The following is a 23258-nucleotide window of genomic DNA, read 5'->3' on the forward strand; positions in this document are numbered from 1 at the left end:
ACATCAAACACAAATATTTTAAGGCTGCAAGCAGAGAAAAATGTAAATGTAGAATTCTTGCAAAAATCATCCACTTAAAAGTGAAAATGATGTCAAAACCAAAAATGTGACCTCAAGATTCATAAATCTTTTACATATAGAAGAAGCATACATACAGACAAAGAATGCATAGCTTTATTATGTATTTTTTAAATCATTAAGCATTAAGTGAAAGGAAGTTTAGAAGCTACACAAATTACAGCTTTCACTGAAAACCTAAAGTATCTTTAAAATTATCATCTGTGAAAAAATAAAATGAGTAAATTAAGTGCATCTCTGGCAGATGAACCATGCAAAGAGATTTTTTAAAAGGTCATCATCAGTGACAGGCACAGTAAAATGCTATGTGCAGAGACCTGCAGCTGTGTCTGTAAGGATGTAGGAACATAGCACATGCCATGTTGTGGTATAATGGCAAGCGAAAGCAGCAGGTCAGCATGACGTGTGAGAGGGCTGAACGTTCGCTGCTCTCGTAGAGGACCTGGGTTCAGCTCCCAACATCCACGTGGCAGCTCACAACTGTCTGGGACTCCAGCTCCAGAAGACCTGACACTCTCTTCTACCCTTTGTAGGCACCAAGCACATACACACTTGCAGATACTCACATAGACATAAAATAAAAATACATGTTTTTAAAGAATATACATGACTTTCTGAGGAATACTTAAAAGAGCTACACTAAATTACCAGCTGCTTATTCTTTTCTTCTAGAGTTTTATAACTTTATCTGCCTAAAAGAAAAAAAAACCTTCAGCTTTGGGATGCAATTTTTTTAGGGAAACACATGAAAAAATAGTACTAGTGTAACAAAAACATTAAAAGAAACACATTTTTAAAAGACTTCTCAAAAAAAAAAAAACAACTTCTCCTAGGGGCTGGAGAGATGGCTCAGAGGTTAAGAGCACTGTCTGCTCTTCCAAAGATCCTGAGTTCAATTCCCAGCACCCACATGGTGGCTCACAACCCTCTATAATTAGATCTGGTGCCCTCTTCTGGAGTGCAGGCACACATGTAGGCAGAGCAGTATATACATAATAAATAAATCTTTTTTCTTTTTTTAAAGACTTCTGCTTTAGCCTAAGATAGAGTAACAGTGGCCATATTTATTCTACCATGTGAAAGAAATCGTATCAGACCAAAAACAGCAAACAGCAGCCGTAGGGAGGCTGGAAGGGCTGGGAGAGCCAGTCTGGAAGGCACGGTGTGAGAAGACAGGTACCCAGAGGAGGCTGCGGATCCATCAGAGGGTCCCGCTCAGGTCTCAGCCTGCATGCACGCATGCGCATGTGTGCACAAAGCCGGGCCAGAGCAGTGACCTGGTGATTAGAAGGACAGCACTCAGAGTTCACACGGGGCCACTTGCTCTTCTAACCAACCTGGAAAACCTTATAACTCATGGGTGTCAAGTAGAATATTGTTGTGCCTCGGTAGTGAGGCGAAGTAAGTCTCAACCCAAGTCCTGTTCTTGATTTCTCTAGGTACAAGACCCTAAAGAGCTAAGGTTTCCATATAACCTAACCACAGTCCTGATAATAAGCTCAAAAACACTTAAGAAATACTTGTCTTTTAAAAGTGCAGCTTTTTTTTAAATGCACAAAGAGCTTACAGATGACATTTATTTAACACAGTTACTTAGTTGTTGGGTAAAATATTTTGAAGACTACATATTTTCAAATCAAAGAACAGATGTGTTAAGTAAATCACTTTATGTTGCAGGATTCTATAAACATTACAATGGACAGCACGCAGATTTTTAAAAAGGTAAAATTGAGAGAATCTTAAGCCTGGCTTTTAAAACTACCAGGCAGGCAAAGAAACAGGAAAGTGTAGCTTGTAATAGTGAGAAAAATTAGCCAATCAAATCCACCCCAGACTATTTGAGAAGACAAAGGGGACAAGAGAGGGCAATGAAGGAGCTGAATATAATCAAAGTACATTACATACATATGTACAGTGTTACAGTAAGACCTATTATTTATATAATTCACACACACTAATAAAAACTGTACAGATGTTAGAATGAGATAGGAACTTTAAGGAATTAGAAACTTTGAATGTGTTCTGTGTATTCAGTAAGTTAGAAAGAAGCTTGAGCATGTTAAATAGAAGTGTACATAAGTAAAATAGGAGTCAGACTTACCAAGAAGAGCATAGGTAAAAACCACAGTAGACGGATATGGTGAACAGCTGAGTAACAACTACATAGGAAGAGAATAACAGTGGGAACTAAAATAGCAAGATGAAAGCAGAGAGATTAGACCAGGGGTTGTACCTCACACCGTTAATCCCAGCACTTGAGAGGCAGAGGCAAGTGGGTCTCCATGAGTTCAAGGCCAACATGTTGAGTTTCAGGACAAATCCAGGACTACATAGAAAGAGGCCTTGTCTCAATATCCCAATTGTGATAAAGGCTGGAGAGATAGGTCAGCAGTTAAGGACACCTGACTATTCTTCTTGAGGGCCCAGGTTTGATTCCCCACACCCACGACTGTATCTCTAGTCCCTGGATAGCCAACACCCTCTTTTGGCCTCCATGAGCACCATGCGTGTAGTGCACAGACATTCAGGCAAAAACATCCATGCACATAAAAAAAATAAATAAATGAAATGCTCAATTTTTTTAAAAAAAAATAAGAATCAGAGTGAAAGACAATCCTGATAATTCATTTGTAATTGATCCTATAATTCATTGCAGTCCAAAATTTCAACATGTTTCTTAGCAAAATTGACAACTTATCCTACATTTTACATTCTAATGTATATGGAAATTTAAAGGACCTAGAGTAACCGAAACAGTTTTGTATAGAAAAGATAAAATTAGACAACTGCATTTTTTTTTTTTTTTTTTTTGGTTTTTCGAGACAGGGTTTCTTGGTGTAGCCTTGGCTGTTCTGGACTTGCTTTGTAGACCAGGCTTGAACTCACAGCGATCTACCTGCCTCTGCCTCCCTAGTGCTAAGATTGAAGGTGTGCACTACCACACCCAGCGACAGCTACATAATTTCAAAGATTACATACCCACACCTACATAAGAAGTCTGTAAATAAACTAATTTTATATCAGTTGCTTGTTAACATAATTATATTGATGTCTGTCAATAAGCATGTTTCTAAATTTAAAAAGGAATGAACACTGAGCTGACAAATGCTACAAAATGATTGAATCCCAAAAGTGCTATGCTAAGTGAACGAAGCCAGACACAAAAGACCAGATATGATATATAAAGATATCACTATGAAGTCTGTAGACTTGGCTCCATTGGATGAATGTTTGCCTAACATGCATGGGCCCTGGGTTTCATCCCCAGCTTCACATAGTGGCATACGCACTTCTCAGTAGTTCAGGAGGTAGAAACAAGAAGGTTAGAAGTTCAAGGCCAGCCTGGAACTCTTTAGACCCTGTCTCAAAAATAAACAAAAAACAGTTTTATATGGAGACACAGTGCAAATCTGTGTTTGCATGAGAGCAGGGATTGCCCATTAGAAACAAGCATAGGGGAATCAGATGTGATGCAAATGCCTACGCTGCATTGTGATAAAGGTTGCACAGCTTTGTACATTCACTAAATTCACTGAATTCTATGGATCCCATGAGTGACTTTCATGTTTATAAATAAAGCTGTTTCTGAAAAGCAGGAGGGGAAGCCAAGCACACAAAGAAGCCTGGGAAGGAGTGGCCAACAACTTTCTGATGAGTTTGTATTTCACAAATAGGTTTTTCTTGTCTAATTATTTTCCTTTCTCGAGTTATTTTTATCAGACAAGTAATCTATTATGTATATCCATTCTTTTTGCACTTGGAAACTCTTATTACCAAAAAAAAAGCACAGAAGGTCAAATACCGTCCTGCTGTACCAGTGTGTATCTCAGCCACTAAAGCCCTTCTCCCAAACTTTGTGCTTGCTTATCTACTTGTACTAAGATTTCCTGCCATGTTTTAAGAGACCACTCTTCCTTAATTTTTGCCCTGTTAAAGAAGGCATTTCTAAATAAATTATAAGTAAATAATAAATTTATTATTATTTTATGATGTTGATACATTTATAGTATATTTACATCAATTAATGTGTGTCAATTTTCAGGACTGGTTCCCCAAGGTGAGGCCAACTTTGCCCCATCTCTAAGCCCTGGGAGCTCTATGGTGCCGATGCCAATACCTCCTCCTCAGAGCTCTCTGCTCCAGCAAACTCCACCCAATTCTGGGTACCAGTCACCAGACATGAAGGCCTGGCAACAAGGAACAATGGGAAACAACAAGTAAGGGAACAGTTTTTCTATATGAAAGTCCCTGCACTCATAAGAGCAGCCAGACTTCTTTAAGGTGGCTGTGTGTTCACAGTCCAGATAGACTGGTTCCTGCCATTTCTGTGATAGAAGGAACAGAGTTTTGTTATCAACAAAGGAAAATAGGATCGCTAAATGCTGGAAGTATTAGTTCATTATTTAGGCAAACTTGTGTATTTACAATATAAGGGTCTAGTGGCCTGTGGCCTTTTTACCCTAGTCCTCACACACCTGAGGGATGTGCCCCACGCCCGTTAGTAACAGCTTTTCTAGGAGAGATGTGGAAGTAGATATATTTTTTCCCAAAGGGAAATATTTTATTATCTTAGTAGGTACAGAAAAAGATCAAACTTGATACCCACTGATTAAATTCTCTGTAACTATGACTATAAGAAAAACATTTTTTACTGAAAATAGAGTAGATAAGTTCACAAAGCCGTACTAGTAAAATGCTGGAGTTCATTAGCACAGAGACGCTCACAGCCTCCTTCTGCTCAAGTGTCTGAAAGCTCTTACATGACACCCAGCGATCCCAAGGTTTCTTGAGTCATTCTGCCTCGTCTGCTCTTGCCTGTCTGGAGTTTTAGTGGCCTCGGCTTACCCATCTAGCTTATAAAATTACCTCACTGAAGTTTCTTTTTTTTTAAATTCTGAATGTTGAACTTTTCACACATCACTTGATTTTATAAGGATTTTAATTTGGTTGTGTCTTGGTTCTGATGACAGGGAAGCCATTTAGTCTGACAACATAATAAGTAAGGCAGTTAAAGTTGAAAACATAAAACCATATTCTCCTAAAGTTCACTGAAAGGTGAGAGAGGAAATCTTTTGTGGGAACTGTGTAGCTCTCAGCAGGACTGTGTGAGTCGGATGGGAGTGGAACCATCTCTGAAACGTGCTAGAAGAATGTAGCCTCTGATGTGTTCTACCCCAGCTCTCTAAACTCACCTGTGGCCCCACAGCCCGTCCCGCAGCTCCTCTGCCCAGCTCTCCTGCTCCACTTAGATGCAGCATCTCTCCAGTGAAACCCGTGATGACTGCTCCACACGGCGGGCACCTGTGTGTTTAGTTTAAACATGATTGCGGCCAGCAGGAGAGCTCAGCAGTGGAGTTCCTGCTTAGCACATACAAGCCATGAGGTAGAGTCCTTAGGAACAGAAATGGGGACAGAGAACAGGGATAAAGAAGAAAAAAAGAGACGAGAGTGGGGAAAGGAAAGGAAGGAGAGAGACAGGGCAAGCCATGCTGGCAGGTCTGTTTCTCTTCCACCTTGCAATTTAATTCCTTAAAAGACCATGCTCTGTTCACCTCTGCCCACGCCCTGTCGAGGCAGTCAGACACATCTTTACCACCAAAAATGTTCCTGCCAAGGTAGTTAGTGTCCTCTGTAATGCCAGGTGCAGCCCTTGTCAGCAGTGTTTGACGTAGTTACCGCTTTTTAAAGTTCTTTTGTATTTTGGAAGCTTTCTCATTCTCCTGCTCCTGGTGACTCTCCTCCTGCTTCTCAGTCTCCTTGCTGGAGACCATCATGTGCTGGGAGCTCATCTTCCTGGCCTCCGTGCAAGCCCAGGAATTCACCCTCAGACCTCTTTCTTGTAACTACTTCTTCTCTTGGTTGTACCACCCAGTCTTAAGGCAAGCATTGTGGCAACCCTATAATCTCAGTACCTAGCAAGTGGAGACAGGAAGATTAGCAGCTCAGGGTTATCTTTCATTACCTAGTGAGTTGCAAGGCCAACCTCAGCTGCAAGATGCAAAAAACAAAACAAACAAGCAGACAAACCCAGAGTGTTGAGGTTGGAGGGATGGCTCAGTCAGTGAAGTACTTGCCTTGCAAACTCAAGGACCCAAGTGTGAACTCCAGAAACCACATAAAAATGCCACCACGAATTTATAATGCAAGACTCGGGGGTCCCTGGAGCTCTCTAGCCAGCCACACTAGTCTAATTGGTGAGCCTCAGGCCAGTGGGAGATCCTGCCCCGAGGGAAGTAGGTGATAGCACTGGTAGAGAAGGGTAGCTGACCCCTGGCCTCCACCTCCACGTAGAAATGCATGCATAGTCATTCCCGTATTTACCCACCTCTCTCCTTCTACACTTACTGTGCAAATGTCTGTGTGCCTATACTTATTACTGTCAAGTTTTCATCTCTAACCTACACATCGCCCCAAGTGCCACACTGCACATCCAACTGCCTAATTGACATCTACACTTAGAAGTCTAAAGTCATCACAAAGCTAACAAGACAAAACTAAACTGATACTCCTCCTAAAACCTGCTCTGCTCCTGCTTTTCTCCATCTTAATATATGACAGCTCCATTCTCCTAGTTGTTCAGAAGAAAAACGTTCCTGCTTTTCACGTCTCAGTCCCAAACCAACAAAGCATGCCACTGCCCCGCTACTTCCCGAGTTTAACACACTATAGCACACGATAAGTCTCATCACTTTTGTCCTGAACTATCACAGTAGCCTCCCGTCTCAGCCCAGACTCCCAAGACAGGCTGTCAGAGCCCTAGCAGTTACAACAAAGCGTTATGTCCTAGAACTGGGCTGTCTCTGTGTGACACTCATCTGGGAGGAGCCACACTCTGTTGTCCTTTCTCAGACTTGCTTAAACAGGGACCTCGTTGGTTGTTACTAACCTTTGGTATCTGCGGGAACCCTTCTGGACCAGTGTCTTCATCTTTCTCATTCTTTCCCATGTTTAAGGGTTGACAAACAGGCAGTGCTGCTTAAGCAAACAGTAATCGTCCCCATGAGGGAGACAGAAATGCAGTGCTCATGAAAATTGGACTTCAGTGAGCCTAGCTGACCAAGAACAGTGATTAAGGCCACAGAGGGTTCTGTATTCTTCCTTTAATGGAAGAGAGCAAAATGTAATTAAGAACAGTCTGAAGGAACCTAAGTTAATATATAGTTCCACATGTAAATCTGAAAGAAAATTAAGCCCTAAGCTTTCCTCAGTGTGATGTCCCTGCAGTTCTTAGAACTTGTGCTGTGTTAACTTACAGAGCTTTGCTCCCCACAGGGATGAGTTGCATGTGGTGCTGACTGACAGATGAATACTCTCTAAGGCGAGATGTTCTCGTTAGAAAGTGAATATTGATTAGTAGACATATTTAGTTCCTTTAGTTGTGGGAACACTGCCTACCAAGTGTACACACTGTGCAGACAGTAAAGGTTCATAGATGCACAATTGACCATTTCTGATGCATGTAATTTTCAGTGTTTTATAATTAACTTGGGGAGGAAATTGCTACTTTTTTTCAGCCATGATGAATAGACTTCTTGGCTTGTCAGCTTTGGTATGGTTACCTTAATTGACTAAGCTATAAATGTCATGGTGTCCTACTTACACTAAAGAGCTAACAGGGAGTAAATAAATAACAATAAGGGAAATTGCTCTGGGAATCAGTTTTACCAGAAATAAAAATTGAGTAATAATCAAAATATTTGGTATTTTTAGATCTCATAAAACACAAGCTTCACGTTATATTCTTTTCAAAGTATACATTTGTGTCATTGAGAATTTTCAGAGTTCAAATACAAGGTCCCAACTTGATTTTACTTATAATTTATTCCAAATTATTTTAACTATTAAAACAAACTTATTTTACATTTGAGATCTTTGGATTAGTGACAATCCAGACCCTGACCATGGAAGAAGAAAGGAAGTCAGTAAAACAAGCCCTCTGAAAATCATGTGTAAAATTTATCTGTGTTCACTCCCTGAAGAAGGACCTTGACATGACCCTTTGTCGTTATTAAGCCCATTAGACAGAATTCAGAATGTACCTATGTGCTCTAATATATATAAGTTACAGCCTTACCTATATTTAAAAATGCTAAATATCTTATTTGGAATACTGTCTAATGAAAAGCAAACTCCAGTCCCATTAGCCCCCATATTTATGAACAGTATGTGTAATCTGGATTGTTTTTGAGTTAACAGTGTGTTCAGCCAAGCTGTCCAGAGCCAGCCCACACCTGCACAGCCAGGAGTGTACAACAACATGAGCATCACCGTGTCCATGGCAGGTGCAAACGCAAACGTTCAGAACATGAATCCAATGATGGGCCAGATGCAGATGAGCTCTCTGCAGATGCCAGGGATGAATGCTGTGTGCTCTGATCAGGTAAGCGGCACAGCTGGCACACTTGCCACACCTACCACAACATGGTCTATACCCAAGAGGAGCCAGGTGTGTTGACAGTTACCAGCAAGAGCCTGGCAGAGGTGGCACATGCCTTTAATGCCAGCACTCAGGAGGCAGAGGCAGGTAGATCTCTGTGAGTTCGAGGCCAGTCTGGTCTACAAAGAGAGTTCCAGGACAGCCAAGGATACACAGAGAAACCCTGTCCTTGGGGGAGGGGGGGGGGTGCGCAGACAGTTATCAGCAAGAACCATGCTTCTTTATTCCTTCTCACCATCTGATTATTATTCTTAAAAGATAGGAAGGTGGGTGGAGAGAGGGCTCAGAGGTTAAGAACACTGCCTGATCTTCCAAAGGTCCTGAGTTCAATCCCAGAAACTATATGGTGGCTCACAACCATCTATAACATGATCGAATGCCCTCTTCCAGCCTGCAGGTGTACAGGCAGGCAGAACACTGTATATGTAATAAATAAATAAATCTTTAAAAACAAAAAAGGTAGAAGCCAGGCAGCAGTTGCACACGCCTTTAATCATAGCATGCAGGAGGCAGAGGCAGCAGATCGCTGTGAGTTCAAGTCCAGCCTGGTCTACAAAGTGAGTCCAGGACAAGGCTACACAGAGAAACCCTGTCTCGGGGGGGGGGGGGGGGGGGGAGATATAATGGGGACCCAGTGGACCAGGGCTTAATTCCCAGCATCCACATGAGGGCTAACAACATCTATAACTTCAGTCTCAAGGGATCGAACACCGTCTTCTGGCCTCTGCATGTATGTGGTACACAGACACATAAGCAAAACACCCATACACATAAAAGTAAAAAATAAAAAGATAGGATGGACTAGACAAATGGCTTGACGGATACAGGCGCTTGCTAGACAGGCCTGGCTACCTGAGTTCAGCCCCTGCGACCCCTAGGGCCCACATGGTAGAAGGAGAGAAGTGACTTCTGCAGATTGTCCTCTGACCCACTTCCTCACACACACATACTTAGGTAGACTTTGTAAGTTAGATTTTAGTCTCACAAAATGCTAATCCTCTCACTTACTGTAAAGTGGCATGCACATTGATTTGGAATGCCCCCGTATATTCTGAATATATTTTCTTTTTTTTTTTCAAATGCAACATTTTTATTAAATTCTTGAGAGCTTACTGTATTTTATTATATTCACCCTCCACCTCTCCACCCCTCCCAACTTTATGATTCCTCCTTTCTTAATTCACTAAGCCCAATTTGTGCTGACCACGTACTCCCAGATGTGATGCCACCTTTACGGAGTTTGGTTCCCCTACCAGGGGGCACACCCTTTAAAAGATGTTTCTGCCTTCCCCATGGGGCATCAGCTAGCTCAGGTCTTCAGTTAGAGGAGGGGCTCATGAGCTACGCCCTCCCATGCTAGAATGCTGGCTGCCCTGATCTCGTGCACTGACCATGACAGCCATGTCATGTCCAGGGCACACTAATCTTCTCCAGGCCCCCCAGCCTCTGGCTCCTATGGTGTTTCCTCTTCCTCTTCTGAGCCTTGAGGCCAAGGAGGTTAGCACTCCTCTGACACTTCCTCTGAACACATTTCCCCCCTTTCAACAAGCACTTATTCAGTACTTGTTATACACAAAAATCACTCCATGGGACATACATATTAACATGCTGAGCCATGTGCCATGCTGACACATGGGCAATGGAGCCATCAAATAATATGACAGAACAGCTACATAAGAGGCGACCCCTGCCCAGAGCTGGGTATGGTGCATGCCTTTAATCCCAGCCCTCAGGAGGCAGAGATTGGTAGAACTGTGTGAGTTTGACATCAGCTTGGGCTCCATAGCAAGTTCCCTGGAGCCCTGTGAAAGACAGAAAAAAAAAAAAAAAAAAGAGGTAAACTCCAGTAGAACCATTTAGATCTGTCAGATTAAACAAATATGTATAATTTACTAATAAGTGTTTTAAAAGAAAGGGGCATGGACCTGGTCAGGAAAATCATTGTGGATAAGTTGCCTAAAACACTGAAGCCAGTCTGTGTGCACAGGGGACTCTGGTCAGTAGTGGAGAATGAATATCAGTATCGAGAAGCCAGATGTGGTGACATACACCTATAATCCCAGGACTCAGGAGGCTAAGGCAGAAAGATTGCCATGAGCTCAAGGCCAACCTGTTCTACATAGCTAGTACTAGGCTGGCTAGGGCTACACAAGCAAGACCCTGTCTCCAAAAAACAAGACAAAACAAAACTTTTAAAATAAAAATCAAGAAAATATAAGAATTAATGGCTAGGGAGGGCAGAATATGTTCCTAACATGTGAGGGCCTGGATTCAGGCCACAGCAGAACAAGAGCAAAGAATGGAGAGAGACAATATAGATGTAAAACAACATTCAGGATTGGTTAATAAAATATAACCTAGGCAGAAGCAGAAGGCAAAATGCTGGGTATTTATATTTAGAGCAGAATTAATGTGATAGGTCTCTTGTGAGATAATGCATGCTAGCCACACATTTGAGTTTATCCTTGAGCTGCCTGCACATTTAAGGACACAATGATTAAATTGAAAATGGCTTTAAAAGACCATTAGAATAACCACCTAGAGTACTTTCATCATTCATATTAGCCAGCACAAAGTAGATTATGAACGAGAGTGTTGGCATGCAGCCAACATACGTACACAGAGAGAGAGACACACACACATACACAGAGAGAGACAGACAGACAGACAGAGACAGACAGAGAGAGACACACAGACACACAGACACACAATGTTTTCTTTTGTATAGAATTCCTTTTTTAAATCCCTGTTTCCCAAGAATTACATAGTAAGCCTAAGGAAACAGAACCTAGTAGCTTAATGATCTGTATCATTTTGTTTACCCATTTTTCAATGTAGCTCAGGCTAGCCTACAACTGACTATGTGAATGAGGGTTACCTTGAACTCCTGCTCTCTTTGCTCTATCTCCCAATTACAAGGTCTTAAATGCCCATGTTGTAACCTATAACATGATAAAATCAAATTATTTGTATCCTTGTTATTATTCAGTTATTAGGGTTATTTAGATTAAAAATATATATAATGAATTGGGTAAAGATATGATATCTTAACAGGTGCTCCTTATATAGTTGGGTCTTACCTTATGCTCAATACAAAGTCTTTGCATTTTAACTAGACTGCTTAGTCCATGTATATTTAATGTAGTTATTTGTATGATTGGATTTTTTTGTTTTGTTTTATTTTGGTTTGGTTTGGGTTTTTTTGAGACAAGGTTTCTCTGTGTAGCCTTGGCTGTCCTGGACTCACTTTGTAGACCAGGTTGGCCTCGAACTCACATCCGCGAGTGCTGGGATTAAAGGCATGCACTACCATGCCCGGCTTTTTGTTTTGTTTTTTGAGACAGGGTCTCACTATATAGCCTTTCTGGGCCTGGAACTCACTATGTAGACCAGGCTGGTAATTGAACTCACAGAGATCCACCATGCCCCATGGTTGAGTCTAAATAGCCCATCTTAATCATTTTTGTTTTGTCCTTTTTTGCTTTTTTGTGTGTATAATTGAATGTTTCTTTGTTTTATTACCTTTGTTGGCTTATTCACTATTAAATATAACTATTCAGTTATCTTAATCTTTGCTTTAGCATTTGTATTTCACTTACCATGGCCATCTTTCAGTTGTGTTAAATCTCCTCATGTGTAGTATAAGAACCTTACAGCAGTGTATTTCCTTTAGCCCCTCCTAGGCTATGTTATCATTCATATTGTATCCGCATATGTTCTGTATGCCTCACTACATTGTTATTTTCTTCAGTCAATGGTCCTTAAATGTTTAGTGATTTGTCTATATTTGGTGTAATTTCCTTCTTCCTGGAGTGTTTGCCATGATGCAGGTCTGCTGCTGATTCTCTGCTTTATGTCTGAAAAGGTCTTTGTTCCTGCTTGGTCTTTGGAAGTGCTTCTCTGGGTCCCAGCGTGACAGTGCTCATTTTCTGAACTTTAAACTGCTGCCTCACAGCCCGCTCTGCTGAGGGGTCTGCCTCTACTGTCACTGTATTCTTTTTGTAATGGACTTTGAGTAATTTGATTTTGATGAACAGAGACAATACCAGTACATCTAGGGGCAGGGATGAGACTCACCAAAACAGAGCTGCAGCAGCCTGTGCTTTTCTGTTTCTTATTGTTGGTGTTTATTTAGAGTCTTGGTCCATGAATGTATAATTTTCATCAAATTTAGGAAAATGTCAGTCATTCTTCAAACTTTTACCTGTCACTAGTCCTCCCCTCCAGGTATACTATCTGAAGGTATCCCATCAGTCCCTGGTCCCTGAGGCTGAAGGAGGGAGTTGATTTTAGCACAAAATTCAGTCACTTACACATAGAGAGAGAGAGACAGAGAGAGAGACAGACAGACAGACAGAGACAGAGACAGATGGAGAGAGGGAGAGACAAAGACAGAGAGAGAGACAGAGCGGGGGATGGGGGAAAGGTGGGTCATATAGCCCAGGCTGGTCTCAGTCTCACTACACAGCCAAGGATCACCTTAAACTTGTGATCTTCTTGTCTCTTCAAGTATTGTGATTACATTCTTGTGTCACCATATCTGATTTTTTTAAAACATACTTACTTCATTTTATTTTTCTTGTATAAAAACATCTATGTGGTAGCCACAGCTGGAGCCTGGGTCCTCTTAACAAACACTCTGGTGTGGGTTTTTATAAGATGATCAGTGAATTCCTGATAAGGAGACTTGGTGAGCACAGCCTCTTTCCAAAGGTCAGGTGGCTGTAGGTGTTGGAAATGGTATCAAAAGTGGCCTTGGCAAAGTTGCCCAGGGTGGCAGTGCACCCCTGGCTGATGTGTAGCAGTCATCAATACCGGCCATCATCAGTAGCTTCTTGGGCACAGGAGCAGAGACAATACTAGTGCCTCTGGGGGCAAGGATGAGATGTACCAAAACAGAGCCACAGCAGCCTGTTGTCACCCTGCACGGAACCGCATGTGGCTTGCCAGTCTTCTTCCCCCAGTAGCCAATCTGCACAGGGACGATGGAAAGCTTGGCAAGGTGATGGCCCCTCGGATAGCAGTGACTACCTCCTTGGAGCACTTAACACCAAGACCAGCGTGACCATTGTAGCCCCCAATAGCGACAAAAGCCTTGAACCTGGTCCGCTGGCCAGCCCGTGTCTGCTTCTGCACTGGCACAGTCTTTAGAAACTCATTCTTTAGGGATGCACCCAGGAAAAAGTCAATAAGCTTGAATTCCTTAATGGGCAGGGGAAACAGGTAGCTCTCCTCCAAGGACTTGATCTTTGTGTCCTTAACCAGGTGGCCCAGCTTGATGACAGGCAGCCACTCCTTGACTTTGGCTTTACCTCCATGAGCCCCATGGCCCCTAAGACCGCAGCTGAAGCCTCAGCAGAAGCCACCATAGCCTCCTGTTCCTGCCACCCCCACCCCCAGGCCTCCAGAACCTCCCGCCACACCAGTGTCATCCCTTGGTGTTTTCCTGAAGAAGAAGGAGGAGGCATTCCTGATTTTTTTTTTCCTGATTTTTTGAGACAGGGTTTCTCTGTGTAGCTTTGGCTGTCCTAGACTCGCTTTGTGCACCAGGCTGACCTCGAACTCACAGCGATCTGCCTGCTTCTGCCTCCTGAGTGCTGGGATTAAAGCCGTACGGCACCATGCCCGGCACATCCCTGATTTTTATGCAGTGCTGGGTATTAAATCCAAGGCTTCGTGCACACTAGCAAGCACTCTATCAACCGAGCTGCATCCCCAGGCTCCTGTGTGTTCATTTTAAATACTTCCTATTCCTGTAGCTTAAGGTTCACTTTTTTTTTTCATTATCTAGTCTGTTAATTTTATCCAGTATGTTTTTCATCTCAGACATTTCAATATCTAGATGTCATATGTCAATCTTCTTACTGTTTCAAATTGCTACTGTATCTTTCATCTTTCCTCTGTGTGCTTCTTATATTATCAAGCCAGCTCCCTCCTCCACGCGTCTGCAGATCTGGAGGTGGAGCTCGGGTCTTAGACTTGTGCAGAAGGTGTTTCCCCTGCTGAGCCATCTTGTTACATGACTGAAAGGAGAAACTGAGTCACCTTGCCAGCCCCATTTCTCTTTTGAATGAGCCAAGTTTTTACTTTTTTTTTTTTTTCATTTCTTGAATTTGAAGTATTCTTTAGGTGCATCCTTGGCTTAAGATTCTTTGCCACAAACCTTAGCCATTATACTACAGCAGCAACCATTTTATAGGTTTTCCCCCCTCAATCAGTTGTGCAGAAGCCTACCTGCCAGTGGTAGTTTCTTACTGCCGTCAACCTGAATTAGGTTGATTTGGTGTTCAGCCCAGAGGGAGGCCTCCACCAACTTTACGTCTGTCAGCTCATCACAGTGGGATGCAGTGCATAAAGATGGACTTGAGGCTTCTTTGGGGCTTTAGCGATTTTACAGTTCATGGCTAGACCATTGTAGATGTCTTCGGGACAGTCTTCAGTCCCTCCTGTGGTCAGTGTTAGCATCCATTACAGCTCTACCAGCAACGCCTTCCTTGGGTATGGCAGTGAGTTACATGCGAAGGTGAATCTTGAGTACACCAGGCCTCTACCTTGGTAGGACTTGGCAACGACAAAGGAAGAGCTCTTCTTGCTTCTTGGATGTTTGGGACACGATTATTACGACTATCTTAAATCCTCACCTGGCCCCTGAACTGTTTTGGAATTGACTTCAGTTCATTGGTTTTCTTTTTCATTATGGCTCATAGGTGTCTGTTCTTTATGTGGCTGGAAATTTTTTAACATAAGACTATGAAGTTTACCACCTATATTCTTACAAATATATTTTATCTTTGTAATGGGAAATGGTTAGGTTCCCTGGAAGCAATTTGGTCCTTTTTGGGTTTTACTTTTTATTTGGTGGGACAAAGTAGTATGTATTCTCTATCCAATTTTTCTTTAAATAGTAAGGTTCTACTGTATTTTCTGCTACCTCATGAATCTGACATTTTTTACTCTGGCTGTTGAGATGGAGACCTAGTCCCAGCCCTATGTGGTCTTTTAGAATTATCCCACTTATTTACTCAGGCAGCTCTTTCCTCTGCATTGTGACCCACAGACCAAAGGACCTTGCACATTTTCAGACCTGTCTCTGGACTTTTCTTTGATATTCTGCCCTGTGGGTTCCAGCAGCTTCTTACCTGGAGGGACCTGCTCAGCTGTAGACGAGGAAACTGCTGCACTAGTGAATTCCCAGCAGTCTTCCAGCGCTCAAGAGATCTGCTCGGCGCTGCCTTTGTCTGGTGTCTTAAATGCCTTTGCATATGATCTTTCCATTTTCCCTGGTGGATTCAGACAGTGGTATAAATACGATCTTTGCTGCTGATTCTTTTTTAATCTTTTTTTAAAGTGTGTGAATGTGTTTGCGTGCAGATGTGTGCATGCATCCGGATGCATGCATTCGTGTGGGTATGTGCACCCACGTATACATACAGTTGCCTGCAAAAGCCACTGGATCCCCTGGGGCTAGAGAATAGATGGGTTAGGTCGCCCGGTGTGGGTGCTAAGAGCCAAACTCAGGCCCTCTTCACGCTCACCATGCCTCCAGCCCTTTGTTACTGATTCTTAGCTGTGGTGCTGAGTCAGCTTGAGTGTATACCTGTGTGTGAGAGGAGAGAGAGAGCAAGATAAGGAAATTGAGACAGACTGATTCAGAGAGAGAAGATATTTTAAATGTGTGTCAAATATCAGAATATATAGGAAAAGTATACAACGCAATGCGTTTTGCAAGCTGAACACTCCAAGCAACCACCCAGGTCAGAAGCAGCATCAGAAGTTCACATAGTCTCCACCCACAAGGGAGCTGCCGTCTGACTGATTAGACTGTTAACAGGCCTCCTAGTACTTTTCTGTCAGTGTTCTTGTTGGAAAATGTGGTTTTCAGCTTCAACAACTAGCTGATAATTTGGTCTCTCGTTTATCCTTAATAGATGAATGATCCAGCACTGAGGCACACAGGCCTTTACTGCAACCAGCTCTCCTCCACTGACCTTCTCAAAACAGAAGCAGATGGCAACCAGGTCAGTAAGAAAGAAAATCCAAGTGCAGAGCTGGCGATGCACTCTGGATACGTGGAGGACATCACATAACATGAGGCTGAGAGCCTAACCCTGGAAGTCAGACGTGGGTGTGGTCCCTGGCTCCTCCCTTCTCAGGGGAGAGAAGGGGACTGTGGGGGATTCTAAAGACCTCTCTTGAGCGTTGTATGATGTTGCTTACAGGATGCAGCGAGGGTTAAATGAGATAAGCTGCTTCGGTTCCCTGGTTAGAGGGTAGCGTCACGGATGTGGACACTAACCAACTCTTAAACTCTGCAAATGAGTGTTCTACAATGCTGTAATCGAAGACCTCAGAATAGTTCAGTAAACTGAGATAAGGAAGAGTCTGCTGTGTACATTATGTGTGCATTCACAAAGCTAGAAGCACTCCTTAGCACGGTGCTTCTTAACAGCACCAGTAGCAAGGGGGGGTTTCTTTTCTAAATTTGGGGGGTGGGATTAATTCACTTTGGCAGCTGCTTTAGTCTTCAGTCTCTTAATATTAACATAGGCATCAGGTACACATAGACATAAAAGTACACACATCTTTACTATAAATGTTGTGCTTTGCAGCGCGCTGCTCTCCAGTGTGGGCTTTATCTCATTTAACCTTCCATCATAACTGTGGAGGCTGCAGTGTACTCCTTTCCTTCACAGATGAAGAAACGGGACCTGAGGACCTTTCACTGTGCGCAGTATTCACAAAGCTAGAGAGATTCAGACCCAGGTCTTCCCAGCACCAAAGTCCCCTTGGGGCCTCTTAACGGTGTAGCACAAAGATACATGCACCTAAAAAGACATGTAACCAAAGGCAGACTACCAGATGTGTCCAGTAAATGACAAAAACCAAGCATTTATCAACAGGAGGAACAGAGACGGCATACAGCTCAGTAATAGGGCACACATCCACCTTGTGGAAGGCTCTGGGTTCCATTCCAGTACTGAGAAAAATAGATGAATAAAGCTAAGATGGTCTGAGAACATTTGCCCAGGAGATGGACTAAACTAGCCTTGAACAATTCTCAGGCCCTGTGAAGGAGAAAAGAATGGCAGTTGTTGGCAGGGAAATAGTAATAACTTCACATAGTTATAGGAAGCCAAATCCACTGAGAAAAAGAAGTCTGTAATAAGAAATCACAGGAATTACCAGGTGGTGGTGGCATACACCTTTAATCCTGGCACTCAGGAGGCAGGCAGATCTCTGCATTTAGGGCCAGCCTGGTCTACAGAGTGAGTTCTAGGACAGCCAGGGCTACACAGAAAAACCCTTTCTCAACAGAGAGAGAGGGAGAGGGAGAAAGAGAGAGAGAGAAAGAGAAGAGAGAGGAGAAAAGGAGAGGAGAAGAGGAGAGGAAGGGAGGGAGGGAGAGATTAATTATAGGGATCAAAAGATAGTAGATGGCACCACATTTCTAGATGACTTGAACACTGAGATCAGGAATCTGGGCTCTGTCCTATAGACAAAGTCATCCCTGAAAGAGATGACTGATCAGATACTAGTTTGGCTTGCTCCTTGGTTGGAAGAGGTGAAGGAAGGCATGCTGGGGGCTATAAGTGGGAAAGGTGAGCCAGGCGGCTGTGTGCAGAGGCTGCCCTGTAGGAATCATGCCTGAGTCCTGTGAGGTAAAGAAAGGGCATTTTGTGACAGTAAATGGAAGTCAGTCTTCATTCCTAGAAGTTGACAGTCACCCTCACAGAGACATGTCCCAGGCAGCAGGACAGACTAATGCAGAACCAACAGATTTTTCAGGTTCCAAAGTTGTCAGACAGTGCTTGAACTAAATAAAATGTATGCAGCACGCCTTCAGCTCCCCCCTCCTGCTGTGCCTATCTGTGCAGACATGATAGTTTAAAAACCCTTTGCGATCTGGTCATAGGCACTCTTACTTTAGGTAACAGTTCTAAGAGGCTAAGATGAGGTTTGGAATCTGGCTTAATCATTGTAATTTTTATATGCTTTTAAAATATTCTCTTTAAAGAAGCAGCTTTTCCTTCTACTTTGTTTTATAGTTCCTTTCTTTATCAAAATTGTTTTAAAATATTTAGGGAAGAAAACCACCTTAGATGCTCTGCTCCTAAATTTCCTACTTAGGGGGCTGGCGAGATGGCTCAGTGGTTAAGAGCACTGGCTGTTCTTCCAGAGGACCCAGGTCCAATTCCCAGCACCTACATGGCAGCTCAAAATTGTCTGTAACTCCTTTTCCAGGGGATCTGACACCCTCACACAGACATACATACAGGCAAAACACCAGTGTACATAAAATAAAAATTTTTTTAAATCTCTCATTCTTAGAAATAAATAAGCATGAAATTTTATATGTTGACTTAAAGTAAATCAGTGCCTGAAAAGCATCATGGTTTATAGTCATGTGATGCTCCAGTGGGTTAACGTCCACCTGTTATAACCATCATGGCGTCTCTTGTTATGCTCTCATTTCTGTGTTTGCCAAGCAGACACTAGTTAGACAGAACTGTAGCGATCACGGGAATGCTGGCATCCAGACTGGCAGACAGAAAAGACAAGAAGACCAAGGGGGTACCAAGTTCAGCTGTGTAAGTCCAGACAGGAAGACAGAGTGGAGACGCAGGAAGTGGGCTGGGAGGTTGCTATGAGAAGAGACGGCTCCCTGAGTCTTCAGAAGAAAAAGAATGGGAGTGGCAGCTAAAGAGCAGCACACCACGAAAAGGACACGGGGCAGCTGGAAATAGAGCAGGATGGGGTGTGGTGCTCATGAGACGAGCTCAGAGGAGGAGTCCTGGGGACACAGCAGAGCAGGAGCAGACCCTGGGAAGCTGGACAAAGAGGGCGATGGGAAGGCAGGGATGCCAGCCTCACTCACTCACTAGACACGGAGGGCTCCAGGGCGGTCAGTCTTCCCAGAGAGGGAGTCAAGGGGGCATGCAGCGGTCACCTGAGGCAGGAACTCAATAGCAGGACCTTGGCCATTTGGCCAGTGGAGGTAATGGAAAACAACTTATATTCCACTTAAGATAGAGATTTTTCTGAAAAGTTGAATGTAAATGGCATGCATTAGTGATAAATGACAGAAAAAGATAATGTAACATCCTTTACACGCTATTAAATATGAGGCACATTTGCTGACAGTCTTAGTCACTGAGCTACCCTAGAAAGCATTTCTGTTCCACATCTAGAGCGCTCAGAAGTTCAGCCTTCTAGTCAGCTCTGTAGACAAGTTTTTATTAAGGCTCATGCAGAAAGACTAATAGCTGGCTTTGTTTTCCAGTAGGAGATGCCGAAACTATGTAACTTTAGACATTTTTTTTAATAATACATACCATTGGAAATAAATTTCACACTGTTCTCAGCTGATGTTTGTTGTTGGTTTTTGGTTTTTGTTTTGTTTTGTTTTGTTTTGTTTCTCGTGTGTTTAAGTAAATTGTCTATGAGGGGAAAAATAAACACAAAACTTCTCTGCTGATATTTGTTATAAATCTTAAGTCAATGTGTGAGGGAGCTGTGTACAGCTTCCTGCACTAGTCACCTGGGCATGGGCCTCAGGGACACAGTGTTGGTGCTGGCTTTAGTTTGCTGATGCTGGGTTACAGCCCCTGTTTACTCAGTGACCAAAAAAATAAAGACTTTTCCCCTATTAAAGTTATCCATAGAATGCTTTTGATCTAGTTTTCCAATTAGCATGCTATTTTTAAAACCCACCACTGTATCCCCAAACTCTGAAACTGGGCTTTTTGCAGCCTTGGCAGTGTTAAGGAAGACGCTCTGAGTATAGACGGCAGGCCTAACGGAGGCGCAGCCCGTCCAGTCTTGGTTTTATTTTAAGTGTGAACTTCCCAGAACCCTGAGCAAAATGAGTGCAGCGATTTTCTTTTTGTAGGACAAGAAGACAGAAGAGTTCTTCTCTGTGGTGACTACAGACTAGAGGAATGCTCTAGTGAGTTTCCACTTCACGTAGTACCCACTCATAAGCGGGGGGGCAGGCCCTTCTGTCTAAACACATCTTTTATCTGTGTTCCAGCAGGTGCAGCAGGTTCAGGTGTTTGCTGACGTCCAGTGTACAGTGAATCTGGTAGGCGGGGACCCTTACCTGAACCAGCCTGGTCCGCTGGGAACTCAAAAGCCCACATCAGGACCACAGACCCCCCAGGCCCAGCAGAAGAGCCTCCTTCAGCAGCTACTGACTGAATAACCACTTTTAAAGGAATGTGAAATTTAAATAATAGACATGCAGAGTTATACAAATATATATTTTTCTGAGATTTTTGATATCTCAATCTGCAGCCATTCTTCAGGTCGTAGCATTTGGAGCAAAAAAAAAAAAAAAGAAAAAAGAAAAAAGTTCACTTTTGTTGGGAGATTGAGAGATGTTTTTGTTTCTTTCTTTGTAAAGGCCTTGGATATTGGAAAGAATAACAAGGCAGAACAGTTGGACAATCTTATTTCTTGAGCCAAAAGTTAATTATTCTTATTTTTATAATCAGTCATTGGCTTCTTGTCTGGATGAAGGCTTTTGGAGGGAAACCAAAATAACAAGTTCCGAGGGGAAGACGAAGCCCTGCCTCACCGGCTCAGCCCGGCCCCTGCCCTGGAAGAAAAGCCCCCGAGGCTTTGCCTGTCAGTCCAGCAAAGGCTGCCGAGGCCCTCCCGCCCGCAGCCTCCCTCCCCAGCCCCAGGCAGCTCGTGTGCACAATCAGCTTCTTCAAGCAACTCTGTGTCTGTTGGCAGCAAGAGAACATTTTGCTTCTACACATGTACCCCTTCTCCTTTTTATAAAGATGGGTTTAAACCAAGATGCCTCCAGGAAAGAGGATGAAATGAGTATATTCACTGAGGAATCTAAAAAATGCAGCTTGGGGGAAAATGCAATAATTTTTGATGAGATGGGTGAAGGACAAGAACCGAGTTCTATCAATTATTGTAGATACAATTTTTCTGATTAAGTCCGCGGGGGAAGGCAGCCTGTTCTTTCTGCGTTTACTCTGTTAACAGCGAGGTAGCTAAAGTTATTTAAAATAAAATTAAATTTATGATCCGAGTAGCTTATTTTTTTCCTTAAATCTCACTGTAAATATATTTTGATTTCTTGTAGAAACTGATTTTGTTCTGTTTAATTTTATGCTCTTTTTTTCATCTTCTTGGTTTTTCTAAATTTGTGTGTGAAATATAATGTTGATTGAATTGCAATTACATTTGGCTAGTAATTTCATTATCCCAGGACTGTGAAGCCATGTATGGATTTACTTTGGGTCTCATCAAAGTGGCACTGCTGGAAAGAGCTAGAGCCGGCCACCCCGGAGTGTCCAGGCTCGGCTGACAGGAGTACATAGGCCCTGTGTATGAAGGGAAATCAGTGCTCAAAGAAAATCTTTTTTTTTTTCCCCTCTCAGAATGACTTTGGGAATTTAATTTCCATCAGTGCAAATGTATTTCTCTGTTCTGCTCCAAGGCTAATTGGTACCATGTTCCCCCGTCGTCTTGTTACTCTGTCACATCCCGTCTCATCCTGGCCCCCAAGAAAGGAGCCAGCGAACTGACTGTAGTGCCAGAAGTTCTGCCGCAGGCTGGGAGAGCTTGAGCAAGGCAGCGCGAGAGAGGCCGAGGGAGACCTCCAGCGCTGACCTTGATCTGCATCCCCGGGGGCCTGCGCGCGACAACACTGACCTTCTGTGCCAGCTCCCTCTGCTCACACAGCAGAGAAGGCTGTAAGAACCCGTGCGGATGAGGAGCATAGACTCACGACTTCAAGGAAGAAGCCATTTGCCCAGGTCCTTCCTTCTGCATCTCACCACCCCAAATTTCAGATAACTCCGTCGAACAGCATCCACTCAGAAACTGCTTGAGTTTTGAAAATGGTGGAAGGGCTCATGTGGTAGCAACTATGAAACAGAAATAGGACCTTCGGTTACAAACATTATCTTTTTTTAGTTTTTCAGAAAATGCATCCCAGATCTCATTCATTTCCAGCTTGAAAGCCCAGCCATATTACCCTAGTTCCTACCAAACTGCGCTAGGAGGTCGGTTCCATTTTGTCTGTGATGCTAAGCGTGCAGACTTCAGGAAGCTCACCTTCAACTTCAGCATTCCAGATGAAGTTTCCTGACTCAGTGCTTTTGCCTAAGGACCTAGAAGAGAAAAGCATAAGGAAAATTGGAGATGCTAGCGTCCTCCCCATCCCCACTGCACCTTAAAGTATGCATGTCACCTTCAAGGTTTTATAATTGCACTGTTTGTTTTATGTATGTACAGATTAAAATTATTGCTACATTTGAGGAAAATAAAATTGCTTGCTTCTATGTAATTCCTGTCATTCCACAGGAAATTGACTTTTCCAGCTACTGAATAGAATTTGTTTAACAACCTCACGGGCTAGCTCTTCATTTATGCGCGGAGGGCAGGGGGAAGAACGGCTCTAGAAAAGCTGCCAAATCTAGGATGACTTTAAAGACTAAAGGTTAATAAAAAGAAAGGATCCCTGTAGCCAAAAACCCTTAAAGTCACTCTAAGATGAACTAGTCCTGTAAATTTTGGTAAGATCAAAGTCAGGCTGTGATTGGGGGCCTTGAGGAAATGCTAACTTAAAACTGGGCCATTTGATGAGTAAAGTGTGCTGTCTGTGGGGCTAGGATACTTACTATCCAGGCAACACTAAAGAACCACAGAATCCCATGCCTCTCTCAGTGTGTTGCCACAGGTGTGGAACTGTACTTGAGGATGCTGTTTGCCTGTGAGA

General features: G+C 43.0%; 1 protein-coding gene across 7 annotated transcripts in view; it reads left to right on the forward strand.

The window, feature by feature from the left end:
* NCOA1 (nuclear receptor coactivator 1) overlaps nucleotides 1–22890 on the forward strand; it is a 220557-nt gene extending 197667 nt beyond the window's left edge. For 4 of the 7 annotated variants that reach the window (XM_084793407.1, XM_084793409.1, XM_084793408.1 and 1 more), the window contains 4 exons: nucleotides 4121–4295; nucleotides 8275–8458; nucleotides 16444–16533; nucleotides 20547–22890. In XM_084793407.1, coding sequence (XP_084649533.1) covers nucleotides 4121–4295; nucleotides 8275–8458; nucleotides 16444–16533; nucleotides 20547–20717 — 620 coding nt within the window. In that variant the 3' untranslated portion in view covers nucleotides 20718–22890. Of the gene's footprint in view, nucleotides 1–4120; nucleotides 4296–8274; nucleotides 8459–16443; nucleotides 16534–20405; nucleotides 20463–20546 lie in introns of all 7 variants that reach the window. The other 3 variants (XM_084793413.1, XM_084793412.1, XM_084793411.1) reach the window with 3 other exon arrangements.
* The last annotated feature ends 368 nt before the right edge of the window (nucleotides 22891–23258 follow it).

Source organism: Acomys minous (assembly GCF_964271855.1).
Source record: "Acomys minous genome assembly, chromosome: 8".
Taxonomy (NCBI): Eukaryota; Metazoa; Chordata; class Mammalia; order Rodentia; family Muridae; genus Acomys; species Acomys minous.